Below are 21,450 nucleotides of genomic sequence, written 5' to 3' on the forward strand. Positions count from 1 at the left end.
TATATGCACTTTTTCTTAAATAGTAGATTTTTATAACTTGTCTAATTAAAATACATATATATTCTAGTCTGTGTTGCTCACTTTTATATGTTATTTGTGAATAAAATCCAGATGATACTATTTTTTAATGTTACCCCCTTAAACATTTGAACTTCAGATTGGATTTCAGCCCCTGCTCCTTAAAAAGAGAGAAGCAATATAGTTGATGCAGTAGAATGAGAAGTGTTTTATTTATTTAAGACCACTAATATGTTATTATATATTGATCTATATTGCAGTATAGTAGTATCATTTTTGGTTTTCAACAATATTTGGTTGACTTTCATGATTCCATGTTATTTGATCTCCCAATGATTTCGTGGTGAGTTTTAAATATGTTTTGAAGAGAACTTTCTAAATGTGACTGCTTACACCTGACAAATATCCTTTGAGAAGCCTTCTGAACTAGAGAATCATAAAATAAGCTTTTAGTTGTCTTTTGTTTTGTTGAAGGAAACAAGATGTCAACCAGGTAAATAAAGCTCAGTTGCTAAAATACTGTTAAGTAAGCTTTTCTACTGAGACAGTCCCTTCTTTCTGTTATCCATATCATTGTTCTCTTTATTTTGTATTATTCTAGTAAATACCCATTCTCAGTCTCCTTTTTTTCATACATATTATTTCTTCTCAAGCCTAATTGTACATTGTTTTCTTTCTTTCACATAGTTTCTAATATCTCTTAGGAGATTATTAATGCCAGTGCCTTATACTTGGGATCTCCCACCACATCTGCCTCCATACTGGTTGCTCTAGATAAGAACTTGGTAATTTGAGTTGATTTAACAAGGTAATTTGAATTGAGTTACAAAAAGGGAAAAAAAGAAAGTGAGAGCTGAGCTTTCTAAGAGGAGTTAATAGAGGAAATTAGTTCACAAATCTAAGTTAAGTGGTAACCAGTCAAAAAGTATCCCATCTTTAGGAGTAATAATGGGCAGTAAATTAAACTTTTATTCAGATTCAAATATGAATGATTATATGTTAAAAGTATTTTTCTTAAATTTCAGACTTATCAGTGTTGAATCAATTAGTTTGATTTCAACTAGTTGAAGTATATGTATACTTAATTGTATTGGAAATCATAGTTGACCTTTTTAATGCAGATTTGTGGTTTGTATATTCACCAGTCTTTTTTCCTTCTTAGTTTTTATAAATCATGATGATTTTCCTCTTGGACATATTTGTGTTAGAAGTATGTAAGACATTTACCCACAAGTATGTTTGGAAATATTAAAAAGTAATATTAAACTATATACATATTGCTGCAGCCTCTGAATTCTTGGGCTGTGACACACACACACACACACACACACACACATACATATAAAGGGATTTTCAATGCAATATTGTTGAGCAAAAAACAAATTTAAAACAACATAAATGTCAGAAATTCCCTGGCAGTCCAGTGGTTAGCACTCTGCGCTTCTACTGCTGGGGCCTGGGTTCAATCCCAGGTTGGGGAACTAAGATCCCACAAGCCACGTGGCGTGGCCAAAACAAAAAACAAAAAAACCCCATAAATGTCTAAGAATAGATGTTATGTTGAAAAATGATGAGAAGCAATAGAGAAGTGTTTGGAGTGTAGCCTCTGAGATAAGACAATTTCAATCTTGGCTCTACTAGTTACTAGCTGTGGTACCTTGAAAATATCCTTAACCTTCTAAATCTGTTTCCTCACCTCTGAAATGGAGCTAATAATACTACTTATGTTGTGAATCTCTGAGTAAAATAATCTATGTAAAACATTTAGCATGGTGCCCTATTCTGTGAATGTTAGAGCAAGAGAAAAGATGATTTATTGTGTAGTCATTAATAAAGATATGGAAACATATTTATTTTACATAAACAATGTAAAACAAATTGTTGAACAAGCAAGAAGCACTTTACAAAATAATATGTGTTGTTATGATCCAATTTTTGTAACAAAAAGTCAGAAGAAAACCAAAACTTGATATTTTATTCAAATCCTAAGACTGTCTTTGTGTGATAGGATTAGCAGTGATTTTTATATTCAATTATTTTTTGATTAATAGCTGCATTTGCATATTATTTTATTAAGATAAACTATATAGACCATTCAACCATTCATAGTATTCCACCCCTGTAGGTACAACTAAGCTGTGAAAATATCAATAGTTTATATTCAGTATACTAATATAATTCAACAGTTGAAAAGTAAATCAAATCAACTGGAACAACTGAAATTAAGCACAGCTGCCAGTAGAGCTCTGTTGTTGTTTGATGGTGATGGTATGATGGCTAATATTTGTTACTTCCTACATGCCCAGGTACTATTGAAAGCATTTAGAATGAATTAATTTAATTTTTGCAGTATCTTATAGAATTCATCTAATTCTATAAGATAGGAATCATTATATTTCACATTTAACTGATGAAAAAATTGAGGCCAAAGAGGTTGTATAACTTTCCTAAGGTCAAAAGCAAACTAATGGCATATTGACCATTCTGACTCAGACAGTCTAGCTCCAGAGTCTGCATTCTCAACCACCAAACTGGATTGCCTCTAATTAGTAGTGATGGGTTTCATGTAATGAAATCTTAAAGTTGTTCTAACTTTTTGTGTTTATCTCAGTTCAACAGACAGCCAGCTAAAGCTGTGGAATGTAGGGAAGCCATACTGTCTACGTTCCTTCAAGGGTCATATCAATGAAAAAAACTTTGTAGGCCTCGCTTCCAATGGAGATTATATAGCTTGTGGTAAGTGAAACTGTCGTTTCCTGGAACTTTTAAATAGATATCTGTCACTGAAATTGCATTCAGTGGAATAGACTGCATACCAATTCAGGAAATGATCTATACATTCAGAAGATAGCATGTTGAATTTTCCTCAGATTAGAAGAAGCATTAGTCCTTCTCTCCTTCGCTGAGCACAAGCCCTGACCACATGAAATAGCATAAGATTGTTAAATACGTTTTGTAGTTGTTCTCCGGTAAAATATAATTTCTATAGATGTTATGTAGAAGACAGAAAATATTCGTTTCTGCTGATATCTTAATTTTGGAGACATTTGTCTTCTAAAGCTTGATGTTCATTTTCCCCTATATAATGTTCCCTTCAATAAACAGTCTGTTTGGGTAGTCTTGATCTGTTTTTCTAGGACTTTCATTGTTGATAATTTATACAAATTTAAATTAGCAGTAGAAAAGTCAAATTTGGTACTGTTCAAATGCTTTAATACATCTGATGCCTGAATATATGAACTTTCGTCAGTACTTTCAAGTGACTTGGCCTTTTATTCAGTAAAGTTGACTGTCTCTACATGTATATGAACCTAAACCCTGTCAAAGCAAATCTCTTACTTTGATAGACTGCTCAAAAATATAGGTTTCTAGACTACTCAACTTTTATTGGGGAATGGGAAATAAGTTTTGTAGATTATTAAAATCTGCCTTTTTAAGTGCTATAACTTTCTTCTTCCCCTCTAGATAAAAATCTTTATAAATGTAATTCAAGATCATGCTATAATAACACACTTCTGGTTCTTCTCTAGACCTCTGCTAAAATGATTTTTGTATCAGTATTGTTATATCATTTGACAGTGGGTTATTTCTTTAGGTTAGGAAAGTATAAGTTTTTTTCTGTGAATCCTTTTCTCATATGATTCCCAAGAAATCCTGTGCTCTGGTCTTTCATATTTTACATAAAAGATTATTAGTCTTTGAACTTAAACATTGAGTGATAGTTACCTTATGAATGTGATATCCTAATTCTAAGTTCTCCCACTCTAAAAAAATTATTTTTAAATATTTTTCAGGAAGTGAGAACAACTCTCTTTACCTGTACTATAAAGGACTTTCTAAGACTTTGCTAACTTTTAAGTTTGATACGGTCAAAAGTGTTCTGGACAAAGACCGAAAAGAAGATGATACAAATGAGTTCGTTAGTGCTGTGTGCTGGAGGGCACTGCCAGATGGGGTGAGTTTTTATATCAGTTTTTTCACCTTGGTGTCTCATATAATGCATTATGTTTATGTATACACAGGTAAGTTTTTTTAAGTTTAAAATATAAATTGATATGTTATATACATTTTCTTTTTTGCTTAGTATTGCATCACCAAAGGAAACAGGCATTTTAGAAAGTAGTAATTGAAATGTCACAAATGGAACAGTAATTGGAATGTCACTTCATGCTGACATGATGTCCCCTGTGTGCCCGTAGCATCATGTGCATACCTCTGTTACAGCATTATCACATTATCTCTATCTCTTCTCCTATAGGACTGGAAATTTCTCCAGAAAACACACTGTGTCTCATTTTCCTTATTAGTCACATGCAATATAGGCTTAGTAAACATTCAGCTGAACCTGGTATTGTATTAGAAGGAAAAAATTTGATGTAGGGAAGGGAGAGTGGCCTGTATGTATACCTAATTAAATACTATTTCAGGGTAGAATTTCTCTCTACAAAATACATTTATACACGAATATTTAAACACATTCAGTTAACAAGCAAGTTGCACTTCTAGGTTGCCCAAAAAAACAGTTTCCTCAAACTTGTCATTTATTTATACATTTTAAAGTGCAGGCTTTCTCATAAGTTATATGAAGAAATAATCGTTTTTATTGTCTTGATTTTGTAAACATTAGTCATGCATTAATGTCATCTTTTTAAAAATAGCTTTTTAGGTACTGACTTGGTTTTAGTTTTGACACCAAAAAATTCTACTTGATGGTTACTTTAAGACATCTGTTTAATTAGGTATATTTAAGCTATCTTGCTTACAGTTCTATTACTCAACTTCAGTTTTGGCAATGGCAGACTAGGTGATTTGGACCAACCCTCCCGCTAAGTAGAAGTGGAAAAGTTAGAGTATTCAAGTATTCAATATATATATTTTAAAAACCAAAACCTGTTTTAAGTCATTGGAAAGTAAACAAGATAGAAAAGAATTACCAGTCTAGGAATTTGAGCCTGGCTTTTGAGTATTCTTTTCCCCTGGGAGCATTTGCCAATTTTGGTAGAATGGCTGAGCACTTATGGTAGCTTCATGGGGGCACAGGGAATGCAGTCTAGTGCTCACCACCATTTGGGTGAACTTACCTTGGTTTAGGTCCCCAAAGGGCTCTAGTCTAGGGTAAAGCAGTAGAGGATAAGCCCCCAGTGATTTTGCAACTCAACTTCAGATCATATCAATCCTGAGTAAACTGAGGTGATCTTAGATTGCTAGTGTTAACAAATGCAAAATTAAATCCTCTCTGCAAGAAAACCTTCTAAAGAAGATCATCTCAGAATTTTATGTTTTTCAAAATTGCAAATATAACTAGGACACAACAAAAAATAAAGAGACACAGGAAAAGCCAAGACGACATGAATAAATTTAGTATAAGCATTGAACAATAGAAACAAAATCACAGCAGCTCTGGATATTATAACACATAGCCTGAAAATAACCATGCTGACAAGATGAAAGACAAGGTTGAAAATTTCAATTGGGAAATTAAAAGTATTTTTTTTTTTTTTTTTTTTTTTTTGCGGTATGCGGGCCTCTCACTGTTGTGGCCTCTCCCATTGCGGAGCACAGGCTCTGGACGCGCAGGCTCAGCGGCCATGGCTCACGGGCCCAGCGCTCCACGGCATGTGGGATCTTCCCAGACCGGGGCACAAACCTGTGTCCCCTGCATCAACAGGGGGACTCTCAACCACTGTGCCACCAGGGAAGCCACTAAAAGTATTTTTAAAATGAAAATTCTAGAACTAAAAAAATATAATTACCAAAATTAAGAACTTAGTGGATGGGTTGAATGGAAGATAAGACACAGTTGAAAAGAGAATTAATGAACTTTTAGGAAAGTTAGAAGAAAATATACAGAAGGAAGCATGGAGAGACAAAAAATGAAGAGATGGAGAGATGAAAAAAAAAGAGAAAGGAGATAGAGGTTGAAGTAAGAAAGTTGAACATATTCAATAGGAGACCTAAAAGGAGGGGAGAGAAATAATACAGCCAAAGCAGATATTAGAAATCATTATTGTTGAAAGCTTTACAAAATTGATGAAAGACAGTAAGGCAGAGATTCAATAAGCCTTCATACCCCAGAGAATAAATGACTTGAAACCTACATTGTGAGTACAGATTTAATATCAGATCTGGACCCTGAACAGACCTAGGCCTGCTGAAAATCAGACCTTGGGTCTGCCTTCTCATAGCACTCTTCTGTGGAAATAAATTAAGATAAATAAGGAATGTTATGTGCTAAGAGCTAGTTATCTCTTAAATTTATTATGAACCCTCATCTGTATTGCCTCTGGACTGAGAGAATTGTGAGTTGACATGTTGGCCTTACATCTATGCAATGAGAGCGATACAAGACTGGCAGGAAACCAAGGCACACCTCTGTATTGAGGTGAACCACCTGCACTTCAGCTGTTCTTGGCAGCTGTGCTCACTCTGTGTGGTTTGATCTAAGAAGCTGTGCATGTGAATACTTGCTTGGCCTCCTGATGAGTGTGAAGATGCTGTGCACGCTGAATATCCTATCTTATATCCTTCTATAAAGCTAACTAGCTGCTAGATTAAAACTAACTGCGCCTGATCCTGTGACCCCTGCTGGTGGTGGGACACATCATAGTAAAACTGCTGAAAATAAAATACAATGGGGGATTCTTAAAGGAAGGCAGAGAAAAACTGTCTTCAAAGGATGAGTAATTAGACTGACAGCCAACTTCTCAGTGAAGCAGCAGAAATCAAAAGATAGTGGAGCCAGATCTTCAGTGTGTGAAGGAAAATACCTGCCAATCTAAAATTCCATATCCAATGAAAATCTTTCAAGACAAAGGTAAAATAAAGACATTTTTAGATGAATGAAAATGAAGATTTTGCCACCAGCAGACTTACACTAAAGAAAATTTTAAAGGTAATTCTTAAGGCAGAAGGAAAAAAATGCAGAAAATGAAGACAAAGGCAAGACATGCAGAAAGGAATGGTAAGCAATAGAAATGGTAAATATGCAGTAAATCTAAATGCATGTCGACTGTATAAAGCAATGATGTCTTGTTGGACTTAATACACACATAGAATTAAGTACTTGACAATAATAGCATAAGTCAGAAGTATAAATGTAATTAAAATGTTCTCAAGTCCTTGTTTTGTCAAGGAAGGTGGCAAAAGAACTAATTAATGTTAGACTGAAAGGATGCATATTGTAGTTCATAGGATGACCCTCAAAGTAAGTTCTTAAAGTATGCTACCTAGACCAAAAGAGCAGCATCACCAGGGAACTTGTTTATTTCACAATAAAAAGATTAAAAGTTCTGTAACTCACTTCAGTACCATTCCAGATTTAATTTAAATCTGACTTTTATATAATTGTCACTTTGATTAGCTACAAAAAATGACTTCATTCCCTTATTTTATATGAGGCAGAAGGAGTGAGACACTCCTTTGTTCATTTATTCAGCAGATACTTAGTATGTGCAGTCACAGTTCTACATACTGGAGATAAACTCAGAACAAAACTGTAAGAAGTTCTGGCCCTCTTAGGAGACTTAGAATATTATGTGCTGGAGCAGACAAAAAAAAATACATATATATGAAGGTGACAAGTGCTTTGGGGAAAAACTAAGCAGGAAAGTGGGATGGGGGTGCTAGAGTAGGAGTTGTAATTTTCAATTGGTGGTGACAATGCCTTACTGAGTAGCTGAATTAGAGCAAAGACTAGAAGGAGATGAAGATGTATACCATATTTAAATGTAGGAAAAGAGTATTCCAGGTGTAGTAAACAGTTCAAAGTTCTTGAAGTAAGAATGCGATTAGTGTTCCAGGAACAGAAAGAAGGCCAGTGTTGCTGTACTACAGTGGTCTAGGTGGGGAGTAGTAGATAATTTCAGAGCAGTGAAGAAGAGCTGTTTCAATAGAGCACGTTTACCATTGTAAGGATTTTTGTTTTTCCTGGGAGTTGGGAGCCATTGTAAGATTTTGAGCAAAGGAGTGATACAATATGACTTAAATTTTTTAACAATCAGTTTGGCTGTTTTGTATAGAAGAGACATAAGGAATCAGGAAGGCTGTTGTAATAATCCAGGTAAGATTAAATAGTGGTGAGCCAGTGAGAAGTAGCCAGATCTTGTTCATATTTTGAAACTGGAATAAATAGAATTGCCAATAGATTACATGTGGAGAACGGTAGAGAAAAGTCTAGGATGACACTGAGGTTTTTTCCCCAAGCATCTATAAGAGTGGAATTGCCATTCCTTAAGATGGAGAAGATTACCAGAGGAACTGTCTTATGGGAGAAGATCAGGGGAGAAGACCAGGAGTTGACCTCTAGACTGGCCTGATTTGAGAGTTACTAAAAATACTAAGTGGAGATGTCAATTTTGGATTCACAGGAAAGTTGTGAACTGGTTAAGTTTGAGGTATTACTTGCCGTGTAAGTGGACCTGCCAAGTTGGAGTTCACAGCAGATTGTGGGGCTAGGCATATAAATTTGGTAGCTGTCAACATATGATATTTAAGCAAGAAATGGGATAAGATCTCTCCAAGGGAGTGTAATCAGAGATTAGAAGTAGTATGAGTACCTTATTTGAGGGTACTTCAATGTTCAGTGATTTAGGCAATGAGGAAGAATCAACAAAAAGACCGAGGAGTGGTTATCAATAGTAGGAAAACTGGTGCCTGGGAAGCCAAATGAAGAAGGTTTTTCAAGGAGGAGGAATTGGCCATTGATATGAAAGTCTAGAAGAGAGAAATCTATAGAGACTAAAAGTAGATTAGTGGTTACTTAGGGCTTAGGTGGGCGAGAGATAGGGAGATGATAGCTAAAGGGTACGGGGTTGCTTCCTGACATGATGAAATATTCTCAAATTGAGTGTGGTGATAGTTGCACATATCTATGAATATACAAAAAAACCATTGAATTGTACACTTAAAATGGATGAATTGTATAGTATGTGAATTATATCTCAAGCTGTTTTAAAACAATAAAAAGAAAAGAAAGCAGTAATGATAAAATTTGAATATCTCATTTTGCAACCTAACCAATGGATCTGAGCATCCAGCTACAGCATCACAAAGAGAGAGACAGATGCCATACATTGGGCCTCCTGAAGGAGGGGACCCTATGAAGTCAACTCAACCCATGTTTGATTAAGCCTCTAAACCTAACCACTTACAGGAAATACAGAGGAAAAAGGAACATGGTAAAGAACCATGGTAATGAAGCGGAAAAATCCCCAAGACTATCAGAAATTGTTAAGCAATCAAGTTTCTTCAACACATAAATTGCAAGGGAGAAAAAGAGATGAAAGGAAACCTATAAATTAAAAAAGAGTTATAAGACATGACAACTAAAAAGAAAAAAAAGTAGGAATTGGTTAAGCTTTGTCAGATGCTACTGATACAAGTAAGATGAGCAAAAAAATGATAGGAGTGGTAAGACAAAAGTTTGACTGGAATGGTTTTAAGAAAGAGAGGAAAGGGAGACAGAGATGGTGAAGTACAGAGAACTGTTTTGGGGAATAAGAAAATAATACAATGTTTAATCTCACCTAGATTACTTTTTTAAGACGTGAAATCAGTAGCCAAACATTTCATTGTCTTTCTATGCTTTATTTCTGTCCTACCTAATTTTGATCACAAGAAAGAGGTCAGTTTAAGGGCACTTATGAAATAGGTTAACTTTGAAAGTTTTTTTAGTGTTTGGACGTATATTAGTGGTATATCAAATCTACTGTATGAATGAATAGAAAGCATAAAACTATTCAATTAATGATGGTATAAAAATTGCATGTATCTTTATGTTACCATTTATGGTAGTGATTTAGTCATAGGGAGGGAATGAGAAATTAAGAATGAGTGGTAGAGGAAGAGGCACAAATACAAACAGATGTATTCTCTTAAGACAGTATCTTGGTTTTATAAAAATTTAGGATATTTTCCTGCAGATTAAATTTTTGTCTAGCCTTGTTTTTTCCTGTAATCTAGATACATTTATTTTTCTTTTTGGCTACTTCTGGCTGAAAATGAACCAGTAATCTCAAGTCCTGTTTTGAGTAATCAGCCAAGATTATATATAATTTCTACTCTTTTTATTTCTACCATTCTGCATATAAAATGGAAAGAACGCTATACACTGCCCTTTTTTAAGATACTGGTCAAGTTCATTGTGTTGCGTTTCTCCTTTTATTTCACAGTGCTGTGGAAGTTAGCAGGATGCTTCTCTCCCACCTTCACCTTTGCCGTGTAGTCTACTTTTTCTTCTAGGCTTACAATATTTGCTTTTAATTACTTCTGTTTAAAGACAGAGAATATGTCTAAAGTTGTTTCTTTTAATCTGAGGGACAGTACTTTGTCCTTTCTCTTTTTCTTCCTAATACTTTCCCTGTTTCTAAAAGCAGTTTTGTTCAGTCACTTTAGGGTTTGCTGACAGTCTTCTGTCCTTTGTTCTTTAGCTTTGCTTGCAAAGGTAGTGGCTCCAGCATTTCTACCATTAAAGTGCCACAACCTCTTGTACCACATTTACTTTTCAAAGGAGTTTTAAGATAAGTTTTGTGTGAACTGTATTGAAAATGCTTCTTTTTAGAATTTTTTTTATTTTACAACATAGGTCCTCTCTAGAATACTTAGAGATGGTAATAGTTACTCTATACTAATGAAGAATGCAGAATCCTTCATTTTATATTTTGTTTTTACTTTATTATTTTAATTCATTTGAAGATATTTTAATTAAACTTTAGTAATTTAGAATTATTGACATATGGATATTCTGTTATTGCCAAATTCTTAGGATTTTAACCCCCAAGAGTAAATCTTATTTGCATTGCCTATTTCAGTTTTAACTTCATGATTTTTTTTTAAAAAGAAGGCGGAATTTGTGAGAAATAACTACTTGGAATACCACATATCACTCTATTTTTATTTGGGCTTTGGAATTTAATTTCCCCACTGCTTATTTTTTAAATATAGATGAAATGAGCTTGTTTAACTTGATGTAATAAAAGAAATTTACTATTCATTTATTTGAAGAAACAATTGTAAATTCTAAAACTGTGTACTTGAATGTATTATATCCATATATGATTGAACATACAAATACATTCCATTTGAATAATTACACTATCTTTGAAATAAGTGTAGTTTGCTTTTTATTTCCATATACAGCAGTCAACTATACTTTTGAATATAGAGAATGGTGGGCTATTAGACTACAATCTCAATTCATTTTGTGACTTTACTTCCTTGAAAAATACCTCATAATTTATTTTAACCTCTTCTGTCCAGATGTAGTAATGTTTGCTGTCTGATACTTACTGGACACAGCCATTATCTGGATCATTAAAGTCTGTAATCAACAGTTCATGTTTGTTCTAGTTTCAATCTTTCTTTCTAAAGTATTCTACTTGCTCACAATTTCTAGCAGGTATTAATGTGGACTAACAAAAGATTTATTTCTTCCTTCCCTCCCTCCCTTCCTCCTGAAAGGCAGTAGTGATATGATTTGGATAATTCATTAACTAAGTAATTATCCTTAAACTAATTTAGAGTTGATTCAAAAAAAGTTTTTTGCAGCTTTATATTAGGAGAGTATGGAGTCAGAGTGAATCTCCCTGGCAAGTGCATTGGTGGAGAATAATGCGATCATCTTGGAACATTATCTTAGGTTTTGGGTTGGGTTTTTTTAATGATTATAGTAGCTTATTACTGAAAGAAACGAATACACGTATGTTTTAGAGAATTTAGAAAAACAAAAAACAAGAAAATATCAGATAACACTTTTCCCAGAAATAACTAATATGAACATTTTAATGTAATTAACCATGTAATTTTTCCATTCAAAGGAACTTTTTTCCCAATAACAGTGAATCTTTTATATATTATCATGTATTGTTTACCTTTTGCCTTTGTCACGAACATTTCCCAGGTCTGAATATATTTTGTAAAGAGTGTTTTAAATGGTTCCATATTATTCTAGTCTAAGGATTTACCATAACTGGTATACTGTTGTTTTGTTGAAGATACTCATGTTTACTTTTTACTACTTCTTGAATATTTTTCCAATAAATCTTTAAATTTCTAATTAATTCTTTAGAAGAGAACTTGAGATTTATTAAATGGATAGCTTTATTCATATAGCTTCTGATTAAAACTGATAGATTGCCTTCTAGAACAATCTATTTCCATTTGGTCTTGCACTGAGAAAGTCCAGGGGTTTCAGTTTGACCATGCCCATAAAACATGGAATATAATGTCAGTATCTTTGCCAGTCTGAAAATTTCTTGTTAGTAAAATAATCTTCTTTAATCATTTGTTTCAATAAACAATTTTCTAAAACATTAACTTTTGATTTTTTACAAATTGTGTGCTTACATACTGAGAACTGGTTTTTTTGTTTGTTTCTTAAGAAATTCTTGCTTGAAAAGGAAATACTATGCAACTGAGGTATTGTTTTATAATTATAGTCCTTTGGCAATTTGGTATTAGTCATTTATATCTATTCCATTATCTCCTACACCCCACATCTACCTTGAAAGTAATGCTACAAAGCAAAGGTAAATTTGGGCAATATTCTTATTCTTTATTTCTGTCATGTCTTTTTATCATCACTGCCTTTATTCAGAGATTGGAAGTTAGGTAAAGGAGATTATATATGTTCTGTATCTGTGGAACAATTCTGTGGAATAATTCTTATCTGAAACTATTGGAATGAAATATAAATTAATTCAAGAATGCAAATTACTTTCTGTTAAGTGATCATGTCTGTGTAAAGGGACACCATATTTTTGTTGGAGGCAGACCTTGAGTCCATGATGACTCCCGCTGAGGCTGTTACATCGTACAAGATTATCTAGCCTTGGGTCACCAATTCTAAATAGATATCTAATGGTAAAAGGCAATGCTTGTAAATGACACTAAAGACTCTCATAGCTCTTCAAAAGTGACGTGTGTGTGTGTGTGTGTGTGTGTGTACACACATTGTATCCTCAGAAAAAGCTTTGCTTATTAAGGGTGGGTTTTTTTCTCTTGTGGATTGAAACACCAGAAGTCATATTGAAAATTTCTCTAACTCAATAGTGAAGGATGACAGGATAATGATTTCCCTCCTTTGAAAACAAATCCAGCAAACTTAGCCTGGGAATTTGTTAACAATGTTATCACCCATACTGTACAAAGTTATAATTATATTAGGCAAGGGCATCTTTTTTAGTCAAATAGTGAAATATATTCTTTCTGTCCTTATTTCTAACAAATAAAACTTCATAAATGAAACATTTATTGTGAAGTGTTTTTAACTAAAACTTTGTGTTCTCATGGAGATCTTTTCTTCACCTAAATCTCTCATGATTCCTATCCATTAAAAATATTTCCTGAATGAATTAATACACTGCCTTGTACCGTTATTTGTGTTCATGTCTCCTATCCTCTGCTGGCTTGCAAACTACTTGAAAAAAGGCATCATAGTGTATAGAGTAAGAGCAAAGACTATGGAGCCAGACCACTGAGGTTAAAATCAGATTTTCCACTTACTAGCTCTGTGACCTTGCTCAAGTTCCTTAACTACACTGTGCTTCAGTTTCTTCATCTATATAGTGCTAATGATAGTAATAACCTCCCTTTAGGGTTATTATAATGTTAAAATAAGTTAATGTACATAAAGGGTTTAGAATAGTTTTTGACCTATAGCGAAAGTTAAAGTGTTTGCTGTTAGTAACATTCATTTTTAAATTACCACTAAGCAGATGGTTTTCACATAATGTATCATTAATATATAATTTTTGTAATGAAGGATACAATCCTTCAGACTTGTCCTTTACCTTGTTTGTTGCATGATTAATTAAATACTGGTTTTTGAAACCAAGGAAATGCTGGAGTAGAGGTGAGAGATAAAGTGCCTGCACCTATGGAGGAATTGGTATTTATTACCGGTCCTTCCCTTTCTCCATTGCATTTGTGCTATTTCACAATTCAGTCTTCCCTCAAAAAGACTTACATATCTGTTTTCCAATTTATATATGCTTTTATCCAAGAGATAGGCATCCCTCTCTGACTTACTAAACACTGTGTATAAAGCATCAGATTGCACTAAACTAAGGAAGCTAAAATATATGTGAAAAGCCAATCTGTGTCCATTAAAATGCAGAAGGCATCTATGATAAAATAATTATCTATCACAGTGATTCTCAAACCGACTGATCATCAGAATCACCTTGGGATCTTTCAAAAAATAAATATAACAAAACAGTTCTTTTCTTAGACCCCTGAGTCCATACTCTGGGGGAGGAGGGGAAGAGAGAAGAGATTTGTATTTTGAAAAGTTCCCCAGGTCTCCATAGAAAATTATGTGAACAGTCAATTTTGGAAACAGATGACTTATGTTACCACTGGAGATTTGTACACATGATAACCAAGAGGCATTAATGGTTCTCAAGCATCTGTTAAAGGGGGGATAATTATACTTACGAATATCTAATGTCTGTTAGATTTTGCTACTCCCTTACCCTTTTCAGGAAGAAGCACAGAAAAGAATAAGATGTGGTCTTTTTTCTTTTCTTTAATTAAAAAAATCTTCCTTTAATATATATTGATTTCCCACATTTATAAACTATTTCTCATCCTAAATTCTTCAGTGAACACTGAGAAGACAACATAGGAACTTCTTTTTCTTTCTTCTCTCCTTTCTTCATTTCTGTTTCTTTCCTTTTCTTTTATCTTTCCTTTCCTTTCTTCTTCCCTCTAGCTGGATGGTTTATAACACTTTAGAAAATTTTCCTGACTGGAAGAGGGCCAATCTGAATGAACTCTTGTCTGTCTTGGGCGTGGAAGGAAAGAAGATTCTGAGCATGGACCCTGACTTCCAGGAAGACTGTGGCTCCCGTCTTCTCCTAAGTGCCCCACTCATCCCTTAGTGTCCAGACTAGAGTGGGGTAGGGGAGTAGAAAATAGAGGAGACAAGAAGGTTGTGGAAAACTGAAGCAAACCTGTAATTTATCTCTTCTTTAAATCTACATTAAGTGTAAATATTCCTTAACCTTAAGGTGCACTACTGTATGGACAGTTCCTGTGAAAACATTTCTTGCATTAAATATTTTATGGTGAAAATGTAATGAAATCAACAAAATAATTTAGTGGGTCTGTAGGTCGACAGATATTTAAAATATTTCATTATTTTCATTTTTATATGTACTATAATGGAATTTGACTTATATTAGAATGGTTCTTATAATTTTTTTCCTCATTAAATACTTCTTTAAAAATAGTTTTTGTCCTGAAGTATGCCAATTTTGAAGAATAGAATCGACACAGATCTTTAAGCTACTTGGTTTTGGGTTTTGTTTTGCCATTTTTAAGGGAAAAAAGAAATATACTAATTTGAGAGTGCATTCTGAATTATGCCATTAACCTATAAATAATTTTCATTGTCATCCCACCATGTTTAAGAGTGTCCAAAATATTTTGAGATGGGAAGGAATTTAACTTTGGTATCTAAATATTTATCTTTTGATAATTCCTACAAATTTCCATAGCAGTAGTGAAAGGAAAGAGAATGAATATTGGATATCATTTCCTTGACTTAAACGTTTTTAACGAATACTACTTGAATTGGTTTCATATGCTGAAGTGTATATATGAAAAAATGTGATTATTCTTTTCTAACTGAATAAAAATATATTTAACAATTACTTAAAGCAGAATTAATCAAGGGCAGCAACTGTTTAAGAGAAAAGTGTTTCCTGCTAATTCAAACTTGCATCTTATCTGGGGAAAAGAAATATATTTTTGTATTTTACTTCCACAGTCTCACATTAATCTCTGTTGTTCTTATGACAGTCTCCTATATTGATATGATCCCTACAGGGGTTTGTGCCTTTCTTATCTCTTATTACTCCATTGTATCTTAAATCCCATTTTATGCAGCATTTTTCCACTTAAAGCCATCAGAAGTAGGCATTGGCTATTCCCAGAATGGTAGAAAAGTTATTACTACTGAACACAGGAATAATTTGATTATGTAGAAGAGTCAGTCTATTATAATTGCTGTAAAGAAGCCATTTAACTTTGTGCCTTGTTTAGTCCTTTTTTTCCTGTAGATAAGAAGATCAACTTCGATGAAAATATAGATTCTTTATTTGAACTGTGATAGCCAACCATAAAATGAAGATGAGGTAGAAGATAAATCTAAATCATTTGGTTTTAATGACCAAGTATTTACACATTGTTGAGAATTAAATAGGTAGGTAGTTATGCTTGTATTTGCCTTCAAGATCTTTGACTCTCTGATGAAAGTAGGAAGCTTTAGGGATAGATTGTATAAAACATCAATCTGACTTCAAGATTCAGTTCCATTTTGTTAATTTGCTGTTTTAAATCCTAAGTATCTAGAGCTATGGCTTTGTGATTCACCACACATATCTTTGTAAGTTGCTTTCCAGAGATTGGGAGAGAAAAATAATAGTAGTTGTCTTGTCTTTTCTTTTCTTTTCTTTTTTTTTTTTTTTTTGTTTTTGGTGGTACGCGGGCCTGTCACTGCTGTGGCCTCTCCCGTTGCGGAGCACAGGCTCCGGACGTGCAGGCTCAGCAGCCATGGCTCACGGGCCCAGCCGCTCCACAGCATGTGGGATCCTCCCAGACCCGGGCACAAACGCGTGTCCCCTGCATCGGCAGGCGGACTCTCAACCACTGCGCCACCAGGGAAGCCCTGTCTTTTCTTTTAGTGTCTTTTTATTTCTCACAACATTCCAAACATTGGTTTATTTTAGGAGACCCAAGAGTTTATCTTTTAAAAAAAATTGATAAGAATTATTTTATCTCTCAAAAAAAGTCTTTATGGATTGTATGGTAGTAGTATCACCTGGTAAATAAGAATTAAAATACTTTATTTCGTGCCAGAGTATCTAAATATCTTTGTCTAGTTTGAAATATGTAACTGAATGTATATAATCCCTATTTTTAGCAGCCAAGAGTCATTTAAGTTTCACAAATCATACTCGTGAGCCCTTATAATTTTTTACTAACCAAATTTGTAGTTCAGATGATAATCCTTGATGTTTGTACTAACGGAAGACTGTAGTGGTTCAGAGTAATCCAAAATGTCAACTAATAAGAATGGATAATTGATCTAGAGATTTATTTGGGTATTTACATTTGAAAATATTTTTATCTTATATTTTGAAAAGAATAAAATATAAGAGGCTTTATGCCTCTTCCAATTAATAAGTTAGCCTTGGAACTTCAAATTTCAATAAGGAATCTCTAAGGAATATTTTCATTTCCTCAAAGTTTCTGTTTTATAAAGGGTTAAGACCTTTTAATTCTGTGCCTTTTACATTTTGCGGAATTTTAAAGATCTGACAACTATGTTTCTCTTCAGTAATGGAAAGGATAAGTTATTGATAGCAAAACAAATTGTAGGTTCCTTTTGGGGATTTCACTGGTCTTATTGGTAGAGAAAAGCCTGGTTACCCTGTAGATTTTATATTCTCCATCAGAGTACTCATCATTTTAAAAAACCAGTTTTCAGTCATTCTGTAATGAAGCAGAGTGAAGAAAACCACTTAATTTTGACCAGTGTCTGTTGTTCTATATATTTAGTGTGTGCTTTTACTTATTTCTCTTTTTCCTTTTCACTTTATCCTTTCCAAATCATTATTTTAGGGATATGGAGAAAAAGATCACTGTTCAAAGTTAATAACTTGGAAGTTTTGGGGTTTTGATTTTTTTGTTAGTCTTTGTGTAAATGTCATTAACTTTCAACGTACTCATTTAATACAACTAATGTGGGGGAAAGATTTTGTTTTGTTGATAATATTAGTAAATTGTTGGAAGGTGTATTTTTTCTATTGGATGAGGTTTATCAAAAACATAAGTTACTTTTGAGCTTTTTACGCCCTGTTTTTTAGATGTAAGGGTTTTCATCAACCTAAGTTAAGAGTGAAACTATTGGCTCGGAATAGATGCGAATAAACCTTTAGGAAGAGATTCTCTCATAGTTTAGGTGCCATGTTTCTTACTAATTGATAAGTGGCAATTACTTTTTAAAATAAGCATGAGGTTTTTTTTGTTCTTTGCATGAACAATTTGCGTTTGAATTACTGTGCAGTTTTCTGGGTTTTTTGGGGTTTTTATTTCCGGTACGCAGGCCTCTCACTGTTGTGGCCTCTCCCGTTGCGGAGCACAGGCTCCGGACGCGCAGGCTCAGCGGCCATGGCTCACGGGCCCAGGTGCTCCGCGGCATGTGGGATCTTCCCGGACCGGGGCACGAACCCGTGTCCCCTGCATCGGCAGGTGGACTCTTAACCACTGCGCCACCAGGGAAGCCCCTGTGCAGTTTTCTTTTATTATTCTTGTTAAAATATACAAGTTATATATCAGTAGAGTCAAAAAAACTACAAGCTTCCTTCTCAGCCTGTTGTAATGTATAAAGTAATGTCTGACAAAGCAGAAACATTTTCAGCACTTGGACCCTCCAAATCCAGTTATATCTTATTCAAGAAACCTAATGACCTTTCTTAGCCCTTAACATCTTTGCTTCACAGTGTTATGTATTTCTCCACTAATCAAAACTTTTACAAAATAGAGAATAGGGAAACGACCTGTAATTCTACCACCTGAACAGAACTGCAGTTAACGTTTTGATGTTGTCCTTTCAGTTTTCAGCCTACAATTTTAATTTTACAGTATGTACAGGTATATTTTGTATCTAGCTTTTTACATCTAACTACATCTAAGCATTTTCTCACCTTGCATCATAATATTAGTAGAAAGCATTTATATATACTATCAATTACTATTTGTCTGTTATTATTAAACACTTAGACTACCTCGCTGATTTTTTTCTCAATTCTAAGTTTGTGCTGTTTTCAGACATATTGTTTTTCCGCTTTTATCTGGTAATATTATATTTGTAATATAAAATCCCATAAGTGGAGGGAAAAAACTGGAACAAAGTGTTCAGATATTTTTTTAGCTTTTAATATCTATTATTATTTTGATTTCCAAAAAAGGCCAATTTTTAAACTGCAATTTCCTTTAACTGTGCTAACACTGGTTTTTAGGGAGGGGAGATGATGGTAGGAAAAAGAGAGATGATTCATGTGTATATGTTTATATTTTCATGTAGCTCAGTCTTTGAGATCTGATCTCTAGGTATAAACCTTGGTTTTGTCACTAGTTATGATACCTTAGGAAAATTCCTTACCGTCTCTGAGTCTACCTCTTCATTTTTGCAGTGGGTTAATATGAATATTTAAAGTGTTGTTAGGAAACAAATGAGATCATGCACATGGAACATTTACATATAGTAAATAAATGGTAGCTACTGTGAGTAATAAATTAATGTGTAAAATTTGGGAAATTAACATTTGGGTATCTATCCTGTTTCAGTATCTTGCTTATTACTATTTGCATAAGTTATCCAAATCTATTCCAGGTATTTCTAGACAGAGGGAACAGCATGTGCAAAAGCTTGAGAATATGGAAGAGTGCAGTGTGTTTGGAGACTGCTAGTACTTAATGACATAAGTGGAATGAAGTGAGAAATGGTAGATTAGGAGGAGTGATTTTTAAGGGTCATTCTAGACTCTGTTAAGAACCTTGAATCTTATCTGTGCAATTGTAAAGGACTGTAGAAGAGTGACTGACTTCAATTTTTTTATTTGTAGTTTTAGTTTAGTTAAAAAAATACCCACAAAGGTAGTGCTAGCAGAAGTGCATACCGTAGGCTAGAATAGAACGGCACTGCTGACAGGGTTTTCCTTTCGGTTCAAGAATTTGGAAGATAGGTTTGAGCTTAAATTGGCAAGATCTACTGTTTCATTAAAGGGATGATGCCTCTAGGTTTATAGCAATTAATTAGCTTTTTTCATTTTAGGTAAGTCACTTAACATGTTTGAATTTCATTTCCCTGTTTAATTTGAAGGAGTTGTATACTAGATTTCTGTTTCCCAGTGGCCATTTGTAAGACCAAATATGCTTATAGTAAGATCATATTGTTTATATGTAAGTCAACCAACAAATCAAACTTTGTTTTATGTCATGTGTAGCAAACTGTCTGAGAAACTCTTTGGTTTGCATTATTTCTCTCTTGATTCAGCTCTTAAACTCACAAATGAAATAACTGCTTCCAATTCCAGGGTGTCCTTTAACCCCAAGGAAAGAAATCCTCTGACAGTTGGACATAACTCACATCAGAATAGAAACTTTCTTGATGTTGAGAAGATGGGGCAAAAAGTTTACTAAAGGCAGTTTTCAAAGAAAAAATGAATTTTGACTATTTTTAGAAATTCTTATTGAGTGAATTGCAACACCTTCCAAGGACTATAGCTCTTACATATGAATATTTTACAAATAACAGTGGAAAGAAAAATAAATATGTCATTAAAAAAAACCTCTCTAAAATGTTTTGAACATCGTTTGTTCCCATGTTCTTTACTAATTAACTCTTAATGTGATATTTCTGTTACTGTAATTACTGCATTATTTTTTGCATTAATTGGCAAAAAATATCAGTGAATGTTCTGATAGACTCTTACTGCCACAGATTAATAGAAAGTGTTATATTTTAGTTTATATTGCACCTTAATAACCTCTGCTTCTGCCATGTTCCTCTAATGAAGAGTTTCTGTTCTAATCACTTAGTATCTTAAAGGATTATTATGAAATGGAAAAATCATAGATTGATGTTGTTTTCCTTTCTAACGTTGCTCTGAAGTTTTGATTGTACAACTTAACCTATGTGTAAAATGAAAGCACAGATGCAGAAGTGTTCACGTTTTGTACATATAACTAATAGTCTTTAAATATTTTCATGAGTTAGCACCCTTCTCACTGCTCTGTTAATATTGAAATACTAAAAGGGATAGAATGAGTGGTAATTCTGACACTTCAGACTAGTGCTGAGTTAGTTGATACAATTGACTAGTTTTCCAGGACTGAGCTTTTTTCTTAAAGCTCCTTATTAAATCAAATGTGTATATCAGATTAGCAGTTACCACATTTGATTACTGTTTATGGTCCTTTGGGGCTTTTCAGTTCCTCTAGTACAAAACTCTTAACTTTGGATTCATGGAACCCACCCCACAAGGATCTTCAGGTCCCACTAAAAGCATGTGAAAAGCTAAAAGAATATGAAAAACTGACTTTGAATTCATGGAACCCACCCCACAAGGATCTTCAGGTCCCACTAAAAGCGTATGAAAAAGTTTGTCATGTCCATGTAATTATTTTTCTAAAAAGAGTTTATTCCTTTTATTGGGTTCCAAAAAGGGATCAAAACATTAGTAATTAAACATCAGTGCTGAGCTTCCCTGGTGCGCAGTGGTTGAGAGTCTGCCTGCCGATGCAGGGGACACAGGTTCGTGCCCCGGTCCGGGAAGATCCCACATGCCGCGGAGCGGCTGGGCCCGTGAGCCATGGCCGCTGAGCCTGCGCGTCCGGAGCCTGTGCTCCGCAACAGGAGAGGCC

General features: G+C 34.1%; 1 protein-coding gene across 5 annotated transcripts in view; it reads left to right on the forward strand.

Annotated features, from left to right (window-relative positions):
* The window catches only part of COP1 (COP1 E3 ubiquitin ligase), a 273,591-nt gene that overhangs the window by 205,199 nt on the left and 46,942 nt on the right, over positions 1-21,450 (forward strand). For 4 of the 5 annotated variants that reach the window (XM_079916607.1, XM_079916608.1, XM_079916609.1 and 1 more), the window contains 2 exons: positions 2,630-2,754; positions 3,813-3,973. In XM_079916607.1, the coding sequence (XP_079772733.1) occupies positions 2,630-2,754; positions 3,813-3,973 (286 nt within the window). Of the gene's footprint in view, positions 1-2,629; positions 2,755-3,812; positions 5,575-21,450 lie in introns of those variants that run through there. The other variant, XM_079916606.1, reaches the window with a different exon arrangement.

The sequence above is a fragment of the Stenella coeruleoalba genome (genome assembly GCF_951394435.1).
Source record: "Stenella coeruleoalba genome assembly, chromosome: 1".
Lineage (NCBI taxonomy): Eukaryota > Metazoa > Chordata > Mammalia > Artiodactyla > Delphinidae > Stenella > Stenella coeruleoalba.